Consider the following 22439-nt stretch of genomic DNA (forward strand, 5'->3'; position numbering starts at 1 on the left):
TTCTTTGAACAAGCAATGATTCCATATTTGCCCTTTGGGGCATTACAGGCAGATGGCAGAGACTGACTTAATTTCAGTACAGCAAAAGAGAGGAGAAGGGAAAAAGGAGCAACAGAAATAATGATGAAATCAACTCTTCAACTGCTGTTTGCTCTTTTTCACTGGAAGAGGAAGATGAAATGACCATTAATAACAACTGGAAAAATACAGCAACGTATCCCAGAACACTGTGAACGTGGGGGAGAGGGGGGCCAGGGGAGGGAGAGCTAATATATAACTCAGATTAGGTAACCGTGGAAATAAAGCACAAAGTAAAAGTACCTCTAGAAATCAGAATCAAAGCAGAAAACAAGAACACAAGACTCATTTGGGAGCAGGTTTGGGAGGTGCGTGCTACTTTGTACTCTTGATATAGCTGTTATGGGATGGGATTCATTAGGAAATATATGTATATGCCTCTGCATTTGTGCAAGGAATGGACTTGCTTTTTACCTTCTAGAGTTTCTAATTGGTGCACAGGTTTAGTTAGAGTCCTGTCTGATGCAGAATTTGACTATCTTTGGGAAACCATCCTATTGGATGCCTTAAATGAAAGATGGTGAAGAGATTCTTTTCTTAGAGAAGTCAAACTTCTATCTTTAGGCATGTGTTAATTTTGAAAACCACCTTATTCAACCTTATTCTCTGGCAGATAAAACCTGACAAAAGGTCCACATCTAATTATCTGAATAACGCCTGTGCAGTCTAGCTTAAAATGATTTGAAAGTCAATCACTAAATAGACTTACACCAGAGATGAATATGGCCCAGTGTCAAGCAAGATATCAATAGTTAGCAGGGAAGGGAAAGGAAGGAAATGTCAAAGTGCAAAGATCTGAGAAAAGAGCTATTGCATCCATAGCTTTTCCAGGGGCTATTAATTAGGTGAATGTAAATAAGCAGGACAGCAGGTGTTTGTTGTACCTGTGAGAGTAACAGCACGGGGCTCTGTACTATTGTCTAAGTACAACAAGCTGAAATCAAAAGATATGACCTATCTGGGAATACAAGGCAAGAATAACACAGTATTGAGTAAGGTATAAAATGTTGCTGCTTCTCTAACTTGTGAGAAGACTGTGTCATTATTTATTACCCACTAATGAAGTTGTTCCCAACCTTTTCAGATTCAAGGCCCTACCCCCTCAGAAAATGCCAGCTTTTAATTTTCACTTGTTTTTTCACTATAGTAAAATATTAAAGCAGTTCTTCTATTGCACAGAATCAGAAAGTGCACAGCAGGTCAGGAATGTTTTTAACACTATGAATTCCTCTTTGAAATCTTTGGGTTTATCTTGTGAATCATAATGGCACACTTAACAGTATGTGGCAATCCATGGTACCTTTGAAAAGCTCTTGAGGCACCCCAGGGTGCCACTGTGTTAATGGCTACACAAGGCACAGAAGTTATGATTGGAGCAGGTTGGAAATTTTCTATTGAAATTCTTAAAATAGAAAAATGGGTTTAATCACCTGTCTGTAGACAATCTTAACATTTTGTCAAAAGAAAAGATACCTAAAGAAAGCTGGGGAAAAATGAGCCTCTGTCCGAAAACAAAAATTTCAGGTGAAAAATTAAATGACTTGTTCAGAAACCTCACCATAGCTGCAGGAAGCTTTAATGGGAGCAGAGTTAAACCAATGATGAGTGCTTTGAAAATTCTGTCCTAGTTCCACCCTGCATAAGTACAACCGTAGAACACAATGTCCCAGCACAAGCGATTTGCTCAGAAAAACAGGCAGAGACTGAGTGTGGACCATGGAAACCAAAACTGACTTGGTCCAAACTCGGTTCTTATTGACCCAAATGTAGCAGTGGCACAAGAAGATATGGGACCTCTCCAAATGCAGCAGTAGGTCCCTAAGTCTCCTTGCATAGTATTTGAAAAGAGGGATGGGGGTTCCAAAACCAGGAGGGGGATGGAAGAGGGAGAGGGAGAAGGGGGATCTTCTTTGGAGACCAGGGCCTGGATTTCCAATTTATCCTGTCTGGTCTTAACCCTTCACTTTTCAATTTATCAGTTCTCATTGCTTTTAGGAGATGGAAAGGAGATTACCTGGATCATGATAGCTAGGTCAAGAGGGAGTTAAAGACACAAACTTGAGAGTTACTTAACTCCAAATGAGGGCCCTAAGGAGCAGTGATAGTCCAACACTGTTGGTCTACAGACTTTAAGAGAGATAGAGGGCATGTTTACACGAGACACTACTGTGCAGTTGTTACTGCACATTTATTTAGTACTTGTATCAGAAAATACTAAATAAATGCGTAGTAACTAGAGTTCCTGTCCAGTACTGCTGGCAAATGTCTTTTAGGTGATGCTACTGCCCAGTAGCCTAATTATACTGCACAGAAAGTTATTAGCACTATCCATGCTGTGATGCACTACTATGCAGTATTTTCAGCTACTGTGCAGTCAGCATCTTGTGTAGACATGCCCAGAGAGACTTGTTTATACCCTGGCTCATCGAAAGTGAGGGAAAACTGGCTTGAATTTTATAAGATTCAAAGCCAATGAAATCTGCATTTCTTTGAGTCAAGAAGGAAACAAACTGGGTTCTTTTCAAGCTCTAATACAAGTCTACCTGCAAAAGAGACAACCCCAGTCTCAGTAAATGTATAACTGAAGACTATTCAAATGTACTTGCTTGGTTAAAGGTTGTGTATTGATCTGTAAGCTCTCCAGCTGGCGTAGCAGTGAGCCATACTCAAGTTTCATCTGGTCCCATCTGGTCGCAGCTAGCCTCACTCATGCCTTCACCTGGTGACGCAATGTAGCAACACTGGAGACATTGGGAAAGGGTCTCCTCCTTTGAAATGGCATAAATACCTCAGGAGTCCTGCTACACTGCCTCAGATGCAGGCAGCGCTGAGAGGGGAGCCTAGTTTGCTGAAGATAACAAAAGGGTGAGGTAACATCAAGGACAAAGCTGGTAAATATGGTCTTTGACTGGATGGCTTTACTTTGACTGGAGGTATTTTAATGTTTGTGAAGGGCCCTGGCCTGTGGAAGCAGACCTTCTCTTTATCCACAGATGAGGCTAGCACAGGTAGCAGCAATGCAAGCTCCCTCACACTGCTGGCTCTTCACAGGCCTCCGTGCTCATCTGGAGGAAGTAACTCCATAGTTTTGACTGCACTGAAAAGCTGACCTGCTGGTGATAACTATTGCTTGCAGTGAACCCCCCATCTGCTTTATGGCAGATGATAGTTTTACTGCTAATGGGGTGATATCATTTGAATTGCCATACCCGATAGGAATTTTAAGCCATGGCTTCAAACTTTGTGTTATAGATGAGTACGGAGGGGGTGGCAGCACCTTTGCAAGGGGAGGACCCTAATTTGGACAATACTGACACAGCAATCTGCCCCGAAATGTGATCACAAACCAGCAGTTGGGGTATCTAGGCCAGGGGTTTTCAAGCCTTTTTTTATTGTGCACCTCTGGCAGCCAGATGCAGAGGTGGGGTGGGGGTGGGTGGGTGCATGGCTGGATGCAGAGGTGGGGGGTGGCATGCGGCTGGACATGGAGCGGTGGCAGTGTGGGGTGGTGGGTGGCAGCAGTAGCCACTGCATGCGAGCTTCCTTCCCCGCCACTGCATCTGGCTGGCTGGCTGGTGCTTGTGCAGCCCACAGAGGGGTGCTGTTGCCCTTGCCCCCACCGGCCCTGCTCCTGGCAGTCAGCAGGACGGGTTGGTGGGTGGCGGCACTCCATCTCCGCCTGCCCGCCTGTAACCCTAGGGCCTTCCCAGTTACCCCTAGGGGTACGCGTACCCTTGGTTGACAACCCCTGATCTAGGCTATATGAGAAGGGGTCTGGGAAAGCACATTTTTTTAGCTTGGCTGAAATGTATGCAACACAATTACTAAATAATCAGAGCAGATCTGGAAGTCTTTTAGCTCTTTACTTATAGGTCTGAATATAGGATCTGAGAAGAAAAGTTTGTTTTGACAGATTTAAGCCAAAAGCTGTTGTTAAAGGAAAGGAATGAATGGTGCTGTGTTGACTGTGATTGCCTTAAACTGAATGGGAAGTGCGTGGTGGGGGGGAGATAAGGGTATTAACTACAAATCGGAGACAGAACAAGTACTTTATGGCTGTAGCAATTGGGAAAGTGTTTTAATGTCCCTAGCACATTAGCAGATCCCCAGGTTGCACTTATGGGTAGACCAGCATGTGCAAACTGAGGTTGCAAATGTGAACATGCCAAAATTCAGTCCATGTATCTCTCCGAGTACCAAAGCTCTTCTATTTGCAAAATGGGCAATGCCTCAGATAGATGCTTAGGAACCTCAGATAAATGCTAGGAGGTATGGGGCAGGAAGAGTTGTTGAGCAGTTGGGAATTCTACACTGGAAGGCCCTGCATCAACACAACACAATAGCATAAATTGTGCTTTGACAGTGCTCACCATCCAGGGAGCAGATTCAAATCATGACACAGTCACCTTAGTGTAAACACAGATTTCAGAGGAAGGAGTAAGACTTAAGGAGTGTGATTTAAGGAATGCTTCAGCAGGCTCAGAGGGTGCCAGCCAGGCACTGCTAGAGAAATTTAACATTTTGCAGAATGGAGTGCAGAGCTCTGTTTCACTCAGGCATGCATTACCTTTTTGCCCCATTCATGAGCTCTGCAGGGTGGAAAGGGATAAAAAGATTAAATTTGTGAAAAATAATTAAGAGGAGAATTAATTAAAAGAAAAAAAAAAGTCCTTGTGACTCAGGGAATTTGGACATGATCCTAAATAAAAACACTTTCAAATGACAATGGATGTTGCTTCCTTGTAGGGTCATAACTCCTGACATTTTGATTTGAAATGTGCAGGTTTCCAATCCACAGCTTCAAATTTAGAAGATATGTGGAAAGTTCTACAGGAATTGGGTATACAAGCAGTTAGGACTGTAAAGTGCAAACTCTATAAGAACGCATGTAAGCTGTGCATGCATATTGGAGGAAGGAGGACAGGAGAGGGCTCTTCCTTAGGAACATGGGCAACTGTTGCCTCTTGAGCCAGGGGGGCACTTGCCCCCCCAGTGGCCAGTCAGCAACTGGGAGGGGTCCCAATCCCACAGCCAATCCCACAGCTCCTACAGACCTGCAAGTGGCAGTAATGCACTGCCGGCACTTCCAGGCACACTGCTGGCACTTCTGAGTGAACACAATTGGCCACGGGGGGGAAGGGGGTGCTTCTCCTGGCGCCCCCCACTTCCCAGCCGGCACTCTCAGTGCACCAGTGCTCTCACCTGCCCCCCTTGCCTGGGAATGCTGGCTGTCAGGAGGTGCACCAGCACTCTCAGGGTGTGCATGTTCACCCCTGTGCACTCCCTATGCATCGCCACTGCTTAGGAACATGGAGGAACCTACAGATTGAGCATAGATAGAGTGAAATTCTACTCCTAGAGCAGTAAAATAAAAGTCCCAAATGGTCTTTGTACACCATTATGTCAGGAAAGATAATGTAACAAAACTTCATTCAGGACTGCTACCTCTCAACAATTAATTGTAGGGTAGGTGTTAGGTGGAGAAAACACAGCTTCACAATAAGCATACTGTGTGGAAGAAATCTGTCTGCATTTGTACTCACATGCCTGTTTCAGTAGTGTTATAAGAATTCATTTTTGTATTATGCTATGAAAATATTAAGTTCTGTGTTAGGATTAGCTATTAGGAGGATTAACTACATAGAGAAGAAAGTGGGGGAGCAGACTGTAGATTGAAAGCAAAGGGCTCAAGAGACATGGTTTCAAATCCCTGCTCTACCACGGACTACCTGTGTAACCTTGGATAAGTAGGGACTTAGCCTATGTTCCCCACTTGTAAAATGGGGCAACTCAGAAGGGTGTTGGTGGGATAAATGCATTAAAGATTATGATACAGGGGTGAAGGTTGTAGCCGTGTTGGTCTAAGGACATAGGCAGACAAAGTTCTTTGCATGAATCTGATATCTTTTATTAGACCAACTTAAATAGTTGGAAAACAATTATTATGTAGGAGAGACCAAACAATAACTGCGCACCAGAATGAATGCACACGGGAAATGTCAAAGACAGGAATACCCAATTACCTGTGGGGGCACATTTCTCACAAGAAAACCACTCTCTCCAATCTCTCGGTCCTGATCCTCAAAGGAAACTTACAAAACACTTCCCAGAGACGAGCCTATGAATTCCACTTCATCAATCTCCTGGATACTAAAATTCATGGACTAAATATAGACATTGGATTTATGACACATTATAATCTGCCTGACATCTGACTCCCTAGGTATCTCTCCACTATTCATCCCCCATCTCTGTCTTTCCCCCTCCCCCACCACCTGTCTGTCACCCTTTGACTCTTCAATCTACATTTCCACTGACTGCCTGTCTTGTATGCATACCAGCCCAGCTTCTTTACTTTTCATTCCATCCAGGAAGAGCACACACCGACTGCTGAAACTTCCTTAGCCTGTTGAAGGGTTTTTGAACCCGAAAGCTTGCTTAATAATTGTTTTCCAACTATTTAAGTTGGTCTAATAAAAGATAAAAGATTCACGCAAAGAACCTTGTCTGCTTAAAGACTATGAAGCAATCAGGTTGTACAGGAATGGGATTGATATGAGAACCAACTACAGACACATTGAGGGAAGGATCTGAGTGGAACACAGAGGGGAGGAGCATCTGATTAGGGTTATCAATTCATGGCCGCATCCAAACTGGCATGGAGGTTTGGTTCTCCCGGGACTGCTAGTTGTCCCTGGGGAATGCCTGTGCCACATGCCCTGTGGCATGCAGCAGGTTACCCTGGGTGGGGCAGGGGAAACTGAGGTCAGCAACTGTGCTGGCTCCAGCAGCCTTACTGGTGGTCCTGGGAAGCTACAGCTGAATTGCTTTTGCAGCTGGGAGCCTGGCTGGCAGCTGGAGTGTGGCTCTGGCCAGCCGGGCTCCAGTTTTGAGTGGTGGGCACTGCTGCCACGTGTGCCACCCCACTTCTTTTCTGTGCAGGTTTTTTTGACCCCAATAAATCCCCAGGAGATCCTGGGTCAAAACAACCCCCCACTCTGCAAGGTAGCAGCACAGGAAATGCCTGAGTGTCGTCACAGGTGGGTCTCCAGCACCACAACCTGCATGGCCACACTCGTCTGGATGTGGCCAATGTTTTCACCACTGGGACCAAAATAAGGGGAGCACAAAATCCTTTTGAAAATCTCATTCTTATAATTTCTTGAACTTGGGAGACAAAGAAATACAAACCTCTTACACTATCTACCCAAGAAACAAAACGTATATCAAGTTAATTAAATCTCTGCCCTTCTCCCTCTGTTTTAAACAGGCATTACTCAGGTGGCTTTTCAACATGAATCCAACGAGTCTCTTCAGCTTCTTCCTGTGCCTCATTGCAGTAGCTGGTGACCGGGTTTATGTCCACCCTTTTACTTTGTTTGCATATAACAGGAGTAGCTGTAAGGACCTGGAAAACTTGATCCAGGAGGAGAAAACATTTGTCCCTATCTTCATCAAGTCTCAAGCCATCCCTGCCTATGAAGAACAGCCCAAGCCAGAGATGCAAAGCTTAGGTGCCAATGGCAAGCAAAGACTGAGCTACCTGAAAGACCTAGTGTATGTTCTTGGTGCGCGTTTCTATGGTGCAGTGAGGGAAACACGAAAGGGTCAGAACATTCTCCTTTCCCCCACAAGCATCTATGGGTCTCTGGTATCTTTCTACTTAGTGGCTTCAGGCCAGACAGCAGCTGATTTACAGGACTTCCTGGGATTCATCTCCCCCTCTGGTGACCCAGACTGCACCTCCAAAGTGGATGGGCGTAAAGTCCTTTCAGCCCTGAGGACCATTGATGACCCGCTCCTCACCAACACGGTTGATGATCTGTTCTTTTCAAAACTGTCCTGCCTCTTCTCTGCCCCAAATGTCCGCCTAGCTGAACCATTTGTGCGTGACTTGGCCCTTGCTGGTGATGCTTTCTATGCTCGAGCTGTTGATTTTACAAACCCAAGACAAGCAGTAGAACAAATAAACACTTTTGTGGAAGCCAAAGTCACCAGCAGGAGCAGCAACTTGCTGACAGACATCGACCCAACAACCACCTTGCTCTTTACCACTGAAATTCACTTAAAAGGTAAGGAAAACCAGCAGTAATTTCAGTGGCTATCTCAGTAGAGGGTAGGCAATGAACTCCAGCCCTATCAATTTGGGTAGACATCATCTAGCGAGGATTTAGTTAGGGAGCTTCTGGAGGGCTTGGGCGTATTCAAGTCAGCCGGCCCGGATGATCTCCACCCTAGAGTTCTAAAGGAACTGGCCGAGGTCATTGCAAGTCCCCTGGCACGGCTTTACTAGCACTCGTGGTGCTCTGGTGAGGTACCAGAGGACTGGAAGAGGGCCAACGTGGTTCCCATCTTCAAAAAAGGGAGGAAGGAGGACCCGGGAAACTATAGGCCGGTTAGTCTTACCTCAATCCTAGGCAAGCTGTTCGAGAAAATTATGCTGACACACATCCAGGAGGGGCCAGCAGGGGACTGCATGCTTAGGGGCAACCAACATGGGTTCATCAGTGGCAGGTCCTGTCAGACCAACCTGGTGGCCTTTTATGATCAGATCACCAGATCATTAGATGCAGGGGTAGCAGTGGACATAATCTTCCTGGACTTCCGGAAGGCTTTCGACACTGTCTCTCACCCTGTTCTCATTAAGAAACTGGGGGGCTGTGGTGTAGACACCCACACAGTCAAATGGGTCGCCAACTGGCTGGAGGGCCGCACCCAGAGGGTGGTAGTGGATGGGTCCTTCTCAGCCTGGAGGGACGTGGGCAGTGGGGTTCCGCAGGGCTCGGTCCTCGGGCCCGCACTGTTCAACATCTTCATCAGTGATTTGGACAAGGGGGTAAAAAGCACCCTGTTCAAATTTGCTGATGACACTAAGATGTGGGGGGACGTGGGCACATTGGAAGGATGCAACAGGCTACAATCAGACCTAGACAGGTTACAAGGGTGGGCGGACAAGAATAGGATGAGTTTCAGCACAGACAAGTGCAAGGTGATGCACCTTGGGAGGAACAACCGGCACCATACCTACAGGTTGGGGAACTCCCCTCTTGTCAGCACGGAGGCGGAAAGGGATCTGGGGGTCATCATTGACTCCAAGATGAACATGGGCTGGCAGTGTGGAGAGGCAGTAAGGAAGGCCAACCGCACCTTGGCATGCATCCACAGATGCATCTTGAGCAGGTCCAAAGAGGTGATCCTCCCGCTCTATGCGGCACTGGTCAGGCTGCAGCTGGAGTATTGCGTCCAGTTCTGGGCGCCACACTTCAAGACGGATGTTGACAGCATGGAGAAGGTCCAGAGGAGGGGCACTCGTATGATCAGGGAACAACAGGGCAGGCCCTACGAGGAGAGGCTACGGGACCTGAACCTGTTCAGTCTCCACAAGAGAAGGCTGAGGGGGGATCTTGTGGCCTGTTATAAACTAGTCAGGGGGGATCAGCAGGCATTGGGGGAGTCACTGTTCCCCCGAGCACCGCCAGGAGTGACCAGGAATAACGGTCACAAGCTGGCAGAGGGTAGATTTAGGTTAGATATCAGGAGGCGCTACTTCACAGTCAGGGCGGCTAGGGTCTGGAACCAGCTTCCAAGGGATGTGGTGCAGGCTCCTACCTTGGGGGTGTTTAAGAGGAGGTTAGATGAACATCTTGCTGGGGTCATTTGACCCCAGTATTCTTTCCTGCCATGGCAGGGGGTTGGACTAGATGATCTGCTCAGGTCCCTTCCGACCCTAGAAACTATGAAACTATCTCATTTTGTATCTTGAAACTGCACCCTGCTGGGCTGTGCTCCTGTGAACTCAGCACAGTCAGGTAGGTGACCTCAGAGAAAACTTTGAGCATTACAAGGCTTAATATTGGCTTTGCACTGTGCTGCCATTGTTCTATTTATAGTGCCTAGAGGCACCAGCCAAAATCCAGGGTCTCATTGTACTGTAGGGATATGGAGTAAGAGAGGCACCTCGTATTTCAGAGAGTTCATAGTTTGCATAGGGAAGACACTGGGATTAGGTAGGATCAGGTGGCTATCCCAAGGTCACAGAGGAGATGTGAGATAGAACTAGGAACTGGTGCCAGACCTCCCAAGTGTCAAGCCAGTGCCTTAACCACAAGGTCACACCCATGGTGTATGCCTATCACTGCTACCTGAGCACTGCAGTGTAGTCAAAATCCCATTAGGACAGGGGCAGGCAAAATACACCAGGCCATTCTATCCAGCCTGTGAGGTCCCTAAAAAATTTAGAAAATTAATATTTATCTGCTCCTGGCTGCCTGTCAAAGATGACAGGAGCTAGGGGCAGTAGGACCCAGGGGGAGCTGGCAGGAGCCAGCAACAAGGCCATCCCCACCCGGCCCCCAGCCTCCTCCCACTGCTGCCCCCCCAACTGGAAACCCCTGCCTGCCCCAGCTTTCACTCCTTCACTGCATGTCTGCTGCAGCACCATGTGGCCCCAGGTGCATTGCTGGATCATGGGAGCATGGGGCTGTGACAGTACCTGGGGCCAGGAACAGGAGGGGTGTGTGTGTGTGTGTGTGTGTGTGTGTGCAGTGAGGGAGGGGGAGAGAGAGACTGAGAGATAAGAGTGTGTGTGTGTGTGTATGCAGTGAGGGAGGGAGAAAAAGAGTATGTGTGTGTTCATAGGATGAGTCCCACAAGCACACCCTGCCATACACACAGAACCCCACCCCCACACCGCTCACACACCGCAGCCACCCTTCCCCCCACAAACCCTATACCCACACCCTGTATATCCACATACACACCCCCACATGCTCCCTCACCCCACATACCTATCCACTCCCCTACAAAACTCCCACACACCTACACCCTCCGCACCCTCCACATACCCACACAACCACAGCCCCCCACAAACCTATACCCACCCCTATGCCCCCCCCACAATATACAAGAGTAAGACTTCATTTTAAGCTATTGTGCAATCATCTCTATGTACACTACACAAGTACATGTAAATCAGGACAAAAATATAGTTTTAAATCAAATGAATGAATGTTGTAGAATGTTCAATCTTTAGAATATAATTTGGTATTTTTCTGGTTCTGAGATGGCAAAACCCCTTGCTGAAAGGAGTATGCCTGGGGGGCAAGGGGAGGGACTTCTGCGGGAAGGACTTCCCATCCCAAGAGGGTGGTAAGGGGGTGGGGTACCTGTCAGGGGGAAGGGCCACCCATGTGGACCTCGACAGCTTGCCAAAACTCAGTAAGTGGCTGTCTGCCCAAAATAATTGCCTTCCCCTGCATTAGGAGACTACCAGACTACAGGTGCAGGCAAAAACAGCAAGACAGGAAGTGCCATTGCACAAAGTTAGGGGAACTAAGGGGAACAGGGAGGGACATTTCCTCAGAATAGCTGTATACAGATCTTCAACATGCATAACAAACCAAGCACACCCTGCCACTTTGTTCAGTGTGCCTATTGGCACTGTGCAAGGCAAGGACACTGAAGCAGAAACCAACCCCAGATTGTATATCTAGTCTGTCTGTGGACCCCAGAGGCCTTGAAGATGGAAGTCTATACTGCCAAAGACATGCTGCCTAACAGCCATGTGCTACTGCACTGATATACTGGCCAGGAACAAAGCCATAGTTTAATGCATAGTTTAATGCCAATATTGGCATTTTGGTGCTTATGGCCTTTAGTTGGATTTTCAAATGGGCTTAAGTTTGGCTTAATGGCCAACTCAGAGGGCTGTTTGCCCCATCTGGAGCTCTACCTGTGATGGAATGGGAACAGAGTTAGGTCCCCAGACATTTTTATGAAACAAAAGTTTTTTACTTCAGCCAGTGATACAAAGGCATCAAGTGGCAGCAAAGAGCAGCTCAAGCAACAATCACAGTCCAACACACTGTACATGCCCATTCATAGCAAAAACCAAGACCAGGAGGGACTAGGATGCAGTGGCTGAGATGCAGACCTGGGAATTGGCTGATCTGAGTTCCTGAAGTTTTTGGTAAAATTTTCCAACCCCCATAAAAATTACTTAAGTTCCCCTTTCAAAAGTTTCCATTTTTTTTTAAAGATGCCTTTAGGCATTTAAAGGCCTAAATTCCCTTAACTTTTAATAAGGCATCGGCTCTCAGCCCAGGCACACAAGTCACTTTTCAAAATGGAATGTCAGTGCTTTTTGAAAAATCTGTCATGCCTTAATATGTGAGCTGGAGGTAAGATCCCCCACCCCCCTGCAGTGGGGGATTTAATCCTTTATCTTTTGTAACTGGCTTGAGAACTTTGGATGAAAGGTGCTGGCCCTTTGAGGCAGTGACCTAGTCTTTATTCTTGTTTATGAGGCATTAACACAGTCTTAGCACTGTAGAAATAGCTGGTATTGCTATGAAAAGCTGACCTTTTAACTCAGTAGAAAACTGGTTATTTAGCAGTTATTCCTTTGGTGTTCCAGCATGTGTTGGAAAATAACCATCTGATTGATTTGGGGACATGTATTTGCCATGTCTCTCTGCTTCCCTGGTTCCCCACTATTTCCTTTGCTGTCTTAGGAAAATACACTCACAGGATATGTCCTGATGAGCATGCATGTGCGTTTCCCTAGGGACAAAAAAAAGTGGCACATATTTGTGTTGCTGCTAGTTGTCCCTGGGAAACACCATGGCACGTGTACTCTGGTGTGGGGCAAATTGCCCCAGTAGGGTAGAGGAAGCTGGGGCCAGCACCTGAATTGTCCCCAACAACCTTATCTGGGGTCCTGGTGGCCTCCTGGGGCTGCAGCAGCAGTGATCTGGATGTATGGAGCCTGGCCAACAGCTGGACCATATCTCTGGCTGGCCAGGCTCTGGTTCCATGCGGTGCACGCTGCTGCCATGTGCACTGCAGTGCTTTTTCTCAGAGCACTTTTTTTTGGTAATGAGATTTCCTGGTATCTAAATTTGACTCCACACTACAAATATACAGCATGGAGGACCAAATCAGATGAATGGGATGCATTTTGCGGCACCTCAAAAGCCTTTGAGGTGCTGCAGGGTACGCATGCATTCTTGTGTGGATGCACTCACAGGCTGTGTCTGGACATGCAGGGGAGTGTGGTTTGTGGCACCACAAACCTCTTTGGAGTGCCACAAACTGCATATGGTGAATGTTAAAATGTGTCAAAATTTGCTACTGAGATTTCCTGGTACTTAAAAAAAAAAAAAAAAAAAGATGTCCAAAAGAAAAAGCAGCACAATTCATGCATAACAAGTGTGCACCAGCATACACAAAGGCCGGGCTGTCCAGAGCAATGCTGTAGCTGCCAGCCAGGCCTCTATGCTGCCTAACCTGTGCCCCTGCTGCTCTAGGACACTAGGTAAGACTGCTGGGCCAGCACTGGTGCTGGCCCTAGCTTCCAGCTCTCCCTGGCTTCCAAGAGCCAGGAAGAGCTGGGCAAGTGCAGTTGACCCGTAACAAAGCACACATGTAGAGGCATGCACTGCGGCAATTTGTGCCACTGTAAGCAGATGCCCCTGCTTATCTGGATACAGCTACAGATGGCAAAGACTTAACATGTGGGTTGAAGAAAAGCAGTTCATGCATGGATGAATTAGAAACAACTCATTCTTCAGCCCAACCCTAGTCTTCAGCATTTCTTGACTGGAGCATCCATATTAATGGAGAATTGTGAACTTCACATTCTCTAGTAAATGCGGGAGAGGAAAATACTTTCAATTCTTCTAGAATACACTAAATACAGTCATAAGATATGACCTGTAGCAGGGAGCCAATTAGGCACGGGCAAGGTTTTAATATTCTAAATCTTCATTTATTCTTAAGAAAGGCCTTAATAAAGTCCACATTACAGCATACCTGGTGGTACAACCACCAACTGCAATAAGTGACTACTAACTATTGTATGGCCAAAACAAGAACCATAAAAAAATATCTTTTGTGGGTTACATTTTAATACTACATTTATTGACATGAGAGGCTTTGTAAGTTGCAAAGTAAATAATTAAAGTAAATGCCTGAGAATAGACACTACTTGAGCAGAGCTGGGTAGAGTGGAAGTCAAGACATTTCCCCTCAGACTGTTTTGCAGTGGAACGTGGTTTCCACAGAAAGTGTCTGTGAAAACCTTGACTTCTCAATTGGGGAAAACAAAGAAAAAATGAAAGCCCCCAAACCAAAAATTTACCAAAATGTCAATTTTTTCCCTGAATGAAAAGCTATTTGACCGGCTCTGATACACAAGCATAACATTTGTGTCACAACATATAGAAAACTTGAAACAGAGAAGAAAGATGGGTCCTTCCCCAGCTTGCCAATCTGCAGTTTTAGCAGGTCTCTGGTAGCCTCTGCGGTGTTTACTCCTTGCTTTCTCTTCACTTTCATTTATCGATATAGGTATTTTTCTTTCAATATGGTGATAAAAATCTTACTCAAAGGCACAGACTGCTCTGAGCTGACAGAGTTGACCCACTATAATAACCTTAATAGTACAGCTAAAGAAAGGCCTTATCTTTTTTGCATTAAAGAGGTGTTCCTCTTGTTTTATTTTCACTTTTTTGTAATGTTTCCTGTTTCAAATGCTTAGAAGAACTAGGGTGTATTTAATGTAACATTTTTTGCCCCTTACATCTACTGAACACAATGACATGAGAATCAGACTGTAATAAAGTCTTATTAGTGTGTTGATTGCCTTTCAGCACGTACTAGGAGTGAATGTTTCATTACCAGGCAAATGGAAATAGCTCTCTTTGTAGGCAGAATGCCCATTAGAAATAAACAAGACATGATTCCTTTGCTAGGATGCCGTTAAATCTACATTGCGCTATTGAAATTAGGGGTGTGAGGTGGATTTACAGTGGCTGAAGGCCCTGACACAATTTTAATGGACTTGATCCTACATCCAAAGTCCATGGCAAAGCTCCCAAATGTTACAAACAAGCAAAACCAGGCCCCAAATCCCCTATACCAGGGGACTCCATGTGCTGAATGAGGGTTGCTGGGCTGGCATGTCCTGCATGTGGGGCTGGACCAGTTGTGCATGCTGCACACAGCATAAAAGGCCAGTATGGGTCGTGTGCTGCATGTAGCATCCCACCACACTGGCCCTGAGTGCTGGCTCATGTGGCCCAATGCAAACTGGCTTCAGAGCCAGTGCTTGGGCCAGTCTGGCATGGGCATCTCTTGCAAGCCCACACCCTGGACTGACCTTCAGGTCTGCATGAAGAAGTCTTGGAGCTGAGACAGGCCTGCACACCAGACTGGCTCTGCTTGCTGCATGCAGTGCTCAGGGTCAGTCTGAGACCCTCAGGGCAGATCATAGGGCTCCATGGGGCACTGTGGACAATATATTTGACACTCCTGCCCTATCGGAAATAGTATTTATATTGCAGAGGTAACTCAGTGTCTCAGTCATGGTGATTTGTTTGTCAAACCCAAAGCTCTTCAAGTACAAGATCCAAGCAATTAGCTGTCTGCTACATTGAGGCACCTCATTCTGGAGAGCTACCTTTATGCAGTAAGAACAAGGATCTTAAGATCCGTCAGTAATGCCCCTGCTCTGATTAAAGACATTACCAGTTGCTCCAGAGGAAGGTGCAGTAAGCGGTTTCAATATAATCTGCCCATTCCTAAGGGAAGTTTTCTCTTCGTCCAAAGCATTTAAAACTTGGTTCGTATCCCTTCCAAGCCTCTTTAAAAATATTAATGATCACCACTCTGGAGATATTTATCCTATTTGAAATCTCTGGGTTTATCTTGTGAATCATGTTTGCACACTTAACCAGTGATAACATTGTATGGCACCCTGCATCACCCCTTGAAAGGATCTCAAGGCATCCTAGAGCACCATGGCTCCCTGGTTGAGAATTACTGGTTGAAGCCATTCTTAAACCTTGCTACAGTTGTCTTTCTTGGGGTCTTGCAAGAATGAAGTCCATGGCCCATCTGAAAGCAATTTTTAGCAATTTAAAATTTGCTTCTTTTCAGTCTCAGCTCATGTTCCCTTGTTCTTGTATTATGAGGAAAAGGTGAACTACACTGTCTGCTCTAGCAGCTCTCAATACTTTGCTATTTCACATATTTCTTCTAGATTTCCTCTTAGCCATTTCTTTTCTATAGGACAGTAATACTGTGCTTATTGCTCTTTTCATGGAAGATTAGTTCAGAAACAAACATTTATACCAAAACAGTCATGTTGAGAGTGAATTTCATGTGCTAGAAACAGCCTGGTTTGCTCTATTACAAATCTAAGTGTCTTTAGCAACAAAGATTTGATTTATTAATAGAGATTAGGTCTAGGTTTGAACAAGTAACGCTCTCCATTAATATAATATTAATGCATGGATTTTATTTAATTGGGCTAAAAGATAATACCCCTCTCCACCCTAGTACTTTATTTTCTAAAATAGGGCTTCACTTTCCTCTTTTTCACCTGCTTGCCTTACTCACAAGAGCAACCCCCGCATGAGCTGCAGACAAGCAAGGTTTGATCTATGGCTATGATTAGGTTGTGAGCAGAGTTCATGTTGAAACTTTAACCTGAGAAGAAGCAAAAGGGGTAAGACACAGGAGATGGTACTTACAGCTTAATGGGGAAGAAAAAGCTTATATTTAGAAGGTGTTGCAGGACTGCCCCTGTAGCCTACTTGGAGGCAGTTAGCACTTTGGAATCCTTAAAGTTGAAGTTGTTCTCATTGGCTAGACAGACATTCAAAAAGCTTGAACCTGAATTGATTCAATCTTTGCATGTTAGTCTAACCAGGCTAGGCTGACCCAGTTTGTAATTGTACAGACATCCCCTCTGAGCTGAGGAAATGGAGGCACATGCCTGCAGTGGCTTGGGCTAGAAGCTGGGGGGGTGGTAGAGAAGCCCTCCCTTCCCTTCTATAGTGCTGAGTGAGGGGGGGCATGGCCAGACCCCGACAGGACACTCTGATTAGGGAGAAGTTGCCCCCCACCCCTTGCTGCTTCTCTGACCAGTGACAGAGCCAGCAGGGAGTTACACAGCATTAATCAGCCCATCAGCCAAACAAAAGCCTTTGTCCTGTCGGCCTTACAAAGATGTGTCTCAGCATTAGCTAGCATACCACATGTGGGGTATGGTCCACTTGCTTGAACAGTGCATGGTGAGGATGGGTGTGGGTCAGGGGGAAGCCAGGCAGAGCCTGCTGTGCCTGCAAATCTCTGCCCAAGCTCCAGCCAGGGAGCAGAGGGGCAAGGCAAGCCCAGTTCTCTGGAGCAGAGCCCCACCCAAGGCTGCAAAGCATCTGGGATGCTGGGGGACTTTGGTTTAAGTTAACCAGGAAGGATCATTTTCAGCCTACAAGGAACTGATCCTAACATCATCATTTTGCTTTGGTGCTTTTATCACTTGTGTTTGGCTTTAGCTCTGGTGTGGAAGGGAGAGGACTCCTTCCATAGTTTCATATTCCCCTCCTGTCACTAGCTTACCCAATTGCTTCCTTGCATCCTCTCCTACAAAAAAGGCAGAAAAAACCTGGTTCTGTTTCTGGACCCCTTTGCACCCTCAGTAGATGTGAGGCAAAAGAGGGATAACAGCAGCCAATGTATAGAATGTGGGGGAGTAGAAGAGGCCAAAGACAGGGCCGCCACCCAGGACTGTAAGCAAACAGTATGCAGACAGCTGAATGAATGGAAACCCCAGTGGCTGAAAAAGGACTGCTTGAGAATAACGGCTGAATGTCCACAGTGGTTTTAACAACAGCCTGATGTTCCTTCAATCTGACGTTCTGTCAGGTGTCATGTCATAGATATACTAGGCCTTTGCCTAAAGGTACAGTCAGCAGCTGATCGTGTGCCAGCAAAGCAGTTAAATAAGATTTTATAAAGGTAGTTCTCTTTAATCACAATATGTATTGTTTGAATTCCTTAAAGAAAACTCCTTTGTGCTTTTCAGCCAATGTGAAGAAAGCTTCCCAACTGAAAGAGCCCCAGGAGTTCTGGATTGATTCCAGCACAAAGATTTTGGTACCCATGATGTCAGTAACTGGATTGTTTCAGTACAAAAGAGATGCCAGAAAGCATTTTTCCATCACCACAATCCCCATTACCAAGAATGCGCTACTCGTCTTGGTACAGCCTATCAATGGCAATGACCTGAACACAATAGAGTCTGAAATTTCTTTGCAATCCTCCGATTGGCTGCAAGACCTGTCACCAAGGTACATTTTAAATATACATGCAATCTCTAACAAAAGTTACTAACAGAACAACTTAATGGTTCATGCTAGCCCAACTCCTAATAGCTGGAGCACAGTATAATACTCCTTCCAGAATACCCATGCAACTCGACTATTTTCTCAGTACCCAGGCACCAAGGAAGCTTCTTCCCACCCACAAAACGGTGGTCAGGTCACATGTCTACAAGCATGATGAAAACAAATAGTTGTCTGTCCTAGCTAGTGAAAGTGCAGGAGCTCTTGAGTCACTATTTTTCTTCAGCTTTGTGTTGTCCTTTCCATTTATTTGTAACTAAGCTTATTGGAACTAGGGAGGATATCAACCCAGAAGTAGATGGGAGTTTGGCTTGAGCAGGACCAGAATTTCATCCCAACTATTTGCCTTGAAAGGAAGAAACAAAACATTTTATATAAAGCAGTAATCTATCAAGATGAGTTACTCATTCCTAATCTTATGACTAAAATGCTTCACTGGATTAGAGCCATACTGCACTCTTTTCTCAATCATGACATGCAATGAATTACAACATGCATTAATTACTGGCCTGTTACACCTTATAACTGGATTGTACCTCTGCTTGAGCCTCACCGTCTGTAAGACCCATGGGCACCTTATGGGTGGAGAAGGGGGACTTCCTCAGAGAGATGGGGGAATAAGTCATTAATATTATTCCTTCTTTATGTACATTTTCTACAGACGTATTAAATTATCCTTGCCACAGTTAACATTAGAGAGCACATATGACCTTCAGGAACTTTTTGTAAACATGAATTTGTCTACACTGTTGGGGAAGGAGGCAGATCTCAGTAAAATAAGCAGTGCTAACCCTACAGTTGGAAAGGTACAGTATGCACTATCAGTATTTTTTGAAGTCATTCTCTTCAACATATATCTTTTTCAGTTAAATATAACTAAATCAACTAAATGCCAGGGGAGTAGGACACATGGCCACTGAATTGAAAAGGAGTGAACATTCTGCAAATGGGAAGCTGCAAATAAAACTGCTATTATCTAACCTCCTCAGTGTCACAAAAATTCAATTTGAGGTTTCATTGTATTAGGTCTTGTACAACTACATAAGATGACATGATCTTTATCCATTACAAGTTGGTCGAAGTTGGTCTAGAAACAGAAATACGATTGGCCGTGTTTAGCATGCAGTGTACAATTGAAAGAGTAAACCCTGCAGTGCTGCGCGGGGGCTGTCCAGGGCCCTCTCTGAATGCTTTGGAGCTCATAGCCAGAAACTACACTACCTTTCCAGGAATACATTGGAGTAAATTATCTGAAATCTGCAACTGAAAGCACTGTGTTGTCAAAAAAGCAACCGCATATAGAATTGGGATAGAAGAGAGAGAAAAATCCCTTTCATCTGTAGTTATCAGACATGCTCTTTTTTGAAGTAGCATTAATGCAATTCAAAGCACTGAACAAAAACTCAGTCCATCACTGACTAATGTCCAAACATATATCTGTCTATATATGATATTCTGTCTGATGTACATCTTATTTAGTTTATAAAGGTGTATATTTACCCTGCTTTCTAAGTGATTTCAGACTAACATGGCTTCTAATATCCATACAGAAAGTGGTCAACTGGTATGTTACTAATGCCTTTTCTTTGAATCCTTTAAGATTTTATCCTTTGGAAGTTAATATCCAAATAACTAAGGCTTGAGAATGGAATAATTGTCAAAGTTGAAAAAACGGAGGGAAAGTGTTTGCCGTTTAAGGCAGATTTTATTGGCCACAGGAGTGTCAACAATGATTTTTACCTATGTATTAATCCTCTACGCAGAACACAGGGCAATGTGGCTGAAATTCTACCCTCATAAAGTCTATGGAAGTTCTGCCATTGGCTTCAACATGGCCAGGATTTTATCCACAGTCAAGCTTTGACTAGATAAGGCTGTCTAAGTCTTTTACGTCAGACACTCTCAGGCCTTCCACAAACATTGGTAAACTGCAACTTCTGGTGTAGTTACTACTTACCTCTAATTCACTAGCTACTTCATTGGTTGTTTCTTCATTTATGCTTGCTTTCATTTATCACCTCATCTGGAGACCCCAGACTCACTTACACATTTGCTTTTCAGGTTATAAATAAGGCCTTTTTCAAACTGAACAACCTAGCAGATGAAGAGGAAGACCCTTCAGAACAAAATGAAGATGTGATGCCCATGGAAGTTACATTGAACAACCCATTTCTATTGGCCATTTATGAGGAGAATTCAAAGGCAATGCTTTTCCTTGGCAGAGTAGCAAACCCACTGAATGGTGTTTGAATGCAAGGGAGGAGGAAATGGAAAGTTCATAGATAAACAAAGCATCTCACATTTCCGATCTCCAATTCATCTGCTGCTAGAATCCTCTTGAGCTTGTGTAGTTAGGTTTGAAATAAAGCAAATGGTACTTACAGTACAACTTTTCACAAGGTGCAAGGTTATAACTAGCATCTTATTGTTTTTCTTCCAATCAAACACACATTTAATAGGAGAAAAAGTTCTTTTTGTCCACTGCAAACGTGGTTATGGCAGCATGAATAGCGCCATTAAAGACTGCAATTTTAGGAAATTGATGGTTCAACATAATTGGTGTTCAGTAAAGAGACTTATCGTCAATGTTTTTAGATTTTGAAAGGTTGGTCAGATTTGAGAGGCATACTTGTGCAGCATGAGAAGTATTGAACAAAATCAGGACTTACAAGGATTTCAGGTTAGATAAGCAATATTTTTCCCTTAAATTGCTGCTCATAGTACATGGCATCCATTTGGTCATACCACTTGTACCAGTTTTATCTTGAGATAGAATGAGCATGCTTTGGGAAGGTTTAAAATAAAGGGTTTTGTTTCGGGGAACGAAATGAAATTGGAATATGGTCTTACAACCCATTGGTATTCCTTTCTTTTTAATTATGTTCCATTGAAATCCTTCTTTAGACAGATTAAGACCTATTTATTTTGGATTTAATGGAAAAGATGACTATTATGTAGGGTCCAGATCTATAAGTCTTGACTTTCATTGGGTAGTTTAAGCTCAATTAAGTAGTCCCTCTGGAAGTAGTTTGGGCTAGTGGTGTAAGTACCAGTTGGGGAGGTGCAAGGGAGACAGGGAATGACCCATCAGGTTCCTATGGTCCAATCCATTTCTTACTATAATCAGAGGAGTTTGCTTGTTGTTTCTAATCAGCGTTTCTCAGGCTCTTGCACTGAACGCCTATGGAGGCAAGAACTATGGTCCAGTGGAAGTGCATGGAAGCTTTGCCACTAACTGCAGTCAAGTCAGGGTTTTATCTCGTCTCCACAGCAGTCTGCAAATGTACGTGGGCAACCGATCGTACTATACAAACAGTAGAGTACTACAGAACGTAACCTTTTGTGTGCCCTAATGAATAAAAATAATACAGCCAAACCTGGAAATACTATTCATGGCTTTTGAAATCACAGCTATATATTTATTTGATTCTGCTGCACATAGTCCAGACACCGTAACATTCAATGTGCTTGCATTGTATACAGAAGCAAATCTTATTGTAAATAAGCAAAGTAGGAAAAAAAATAAAATAAAACATTGACAAACTGCTTTCTCAGTACTATAGTTGAAGAGCTTATGCACAATATGAAACTAAATCCCCTAATTCATACATAAGGTCATAAGAAGTGGGAAAGGCACACCTTAAAGCACAAGCCGTGAATTAGCACACATTAGAAACCTAGCTATAATTGTCAGCTTAAACACAGGCAATTTCCAAAAATGTTCAGTAATGTGGTATTTATTAGGGGGGGAAAAACCCTAATCTTATCCTTTAAGAGAGATGCAGGGCTGCATCAGTGATAGCCAGAAATTTTAGCCCACAAATGGCTTAATTTTTCTTGGGAGGACTGAGATATGTATATGTGGGGAAAGGGGAGAGGAGGATAATGTATTCAGAAAATTGAACTCTCCCAGCTATGCTGCTAGGGAGTTCTGTGAAAGAAACAGCAATAATAGTACTCAGGAAATTGTACACGGTTGGGTGAATCCCTGCTCTGCCCTTGCATGACCAGGGAAAAAGCACCTAGCCCTCCAGGAGCTGCATGGAACAGTGTGCCCATGGAGCAGTGTCACAGGGAGGGAAGGAAAAAGGAGCATGCAGAGGAAAGGAAAGATGTACTGAGAGAGGCAAGGGAGTTAATCAAAACTGGGAATGGACAAATGCTGGCTCATGC

The 22439-nt window shown here is 44.7% G+C and overlaps 1 protein-coding gene across 3 annotated transcripts; it reads left to right on the plus strand.

Annotated features, from left to right (window-relative positions):
* The first annotated feature begins 300 nt into the window (after nt 1-300).
* AGT (angiotensinogen) lies at nt 301-21813 on the plus strand. 3 transcript variants are annotated; one of them, XM_090043780.1, is made up of 5 exons: nt 301-386; nt 7349-8150; nt 17948-18212; nt 18928-19072; nt 20328-21813. In XM_090043780.1, exons 2-5 carry the CDS (start codon nt 7373-7375, stop codon nt 20514-20516), a joined length of 1377 nt encoding a protein of 458 aa, XP_089899906.1. In that variant the 5' UTR covers nt 301-386; nt 7349-7372; the 3' UTR covers nt 20517-21813. The 3 variants fall into 3 exon arrangements, with proteins under 3 accessions (XP_089899906.1, XP_089899922.1, XP_089899912.1); XM_090043796.1 differs by lacking the exon at nt 301-386 and adding an exon at nt 2791-2943; XM_090043786.1 differs by lacking the exon at nt 301-386 and adding an exon at nt 2819-2969.
* Nucleotides 21814-22439: the final 626 nt, after the last annotated feature.

This window comes from Crocodylus siamensis, chromosome 1 (genome assembly GCF_052110815.1).
Source record: "Crocodylus siamensis isolate JL-2025a chromosome 1, ASM5211081v1, whole genome shotgun sequence".
Taxonomy (NCBI): domain Eukaryota; kingdom Metazoa; phylum Chordata; order Crocodylia; family Crocodylidae; genus Crocodylus; species Crocodylus siamensis.

Coding starts and splice junctions, on each gene's coding strand:
- AGT (XM_090043780.1), top strand. CDS start 7,373: ATGAATCCAACGAGTCTCTTCAGCTTCTTCCTGTGCCTCATTGCAGTA. Junction 8,151..17,947: donor CACTGAAATTCACTTAAAAG/GTAAGGAAAACC, acceptor TGTGCTTTTCAG/CCAATGTGAAGAAAGCTTCC. Junction 19,073..20,327: donor CTAACCCTACAGTTGGAAAG/GTACAGTATGCA, acceptor TTTGCTTTTCAG/GTTATAAATAAGGCCTTTTT.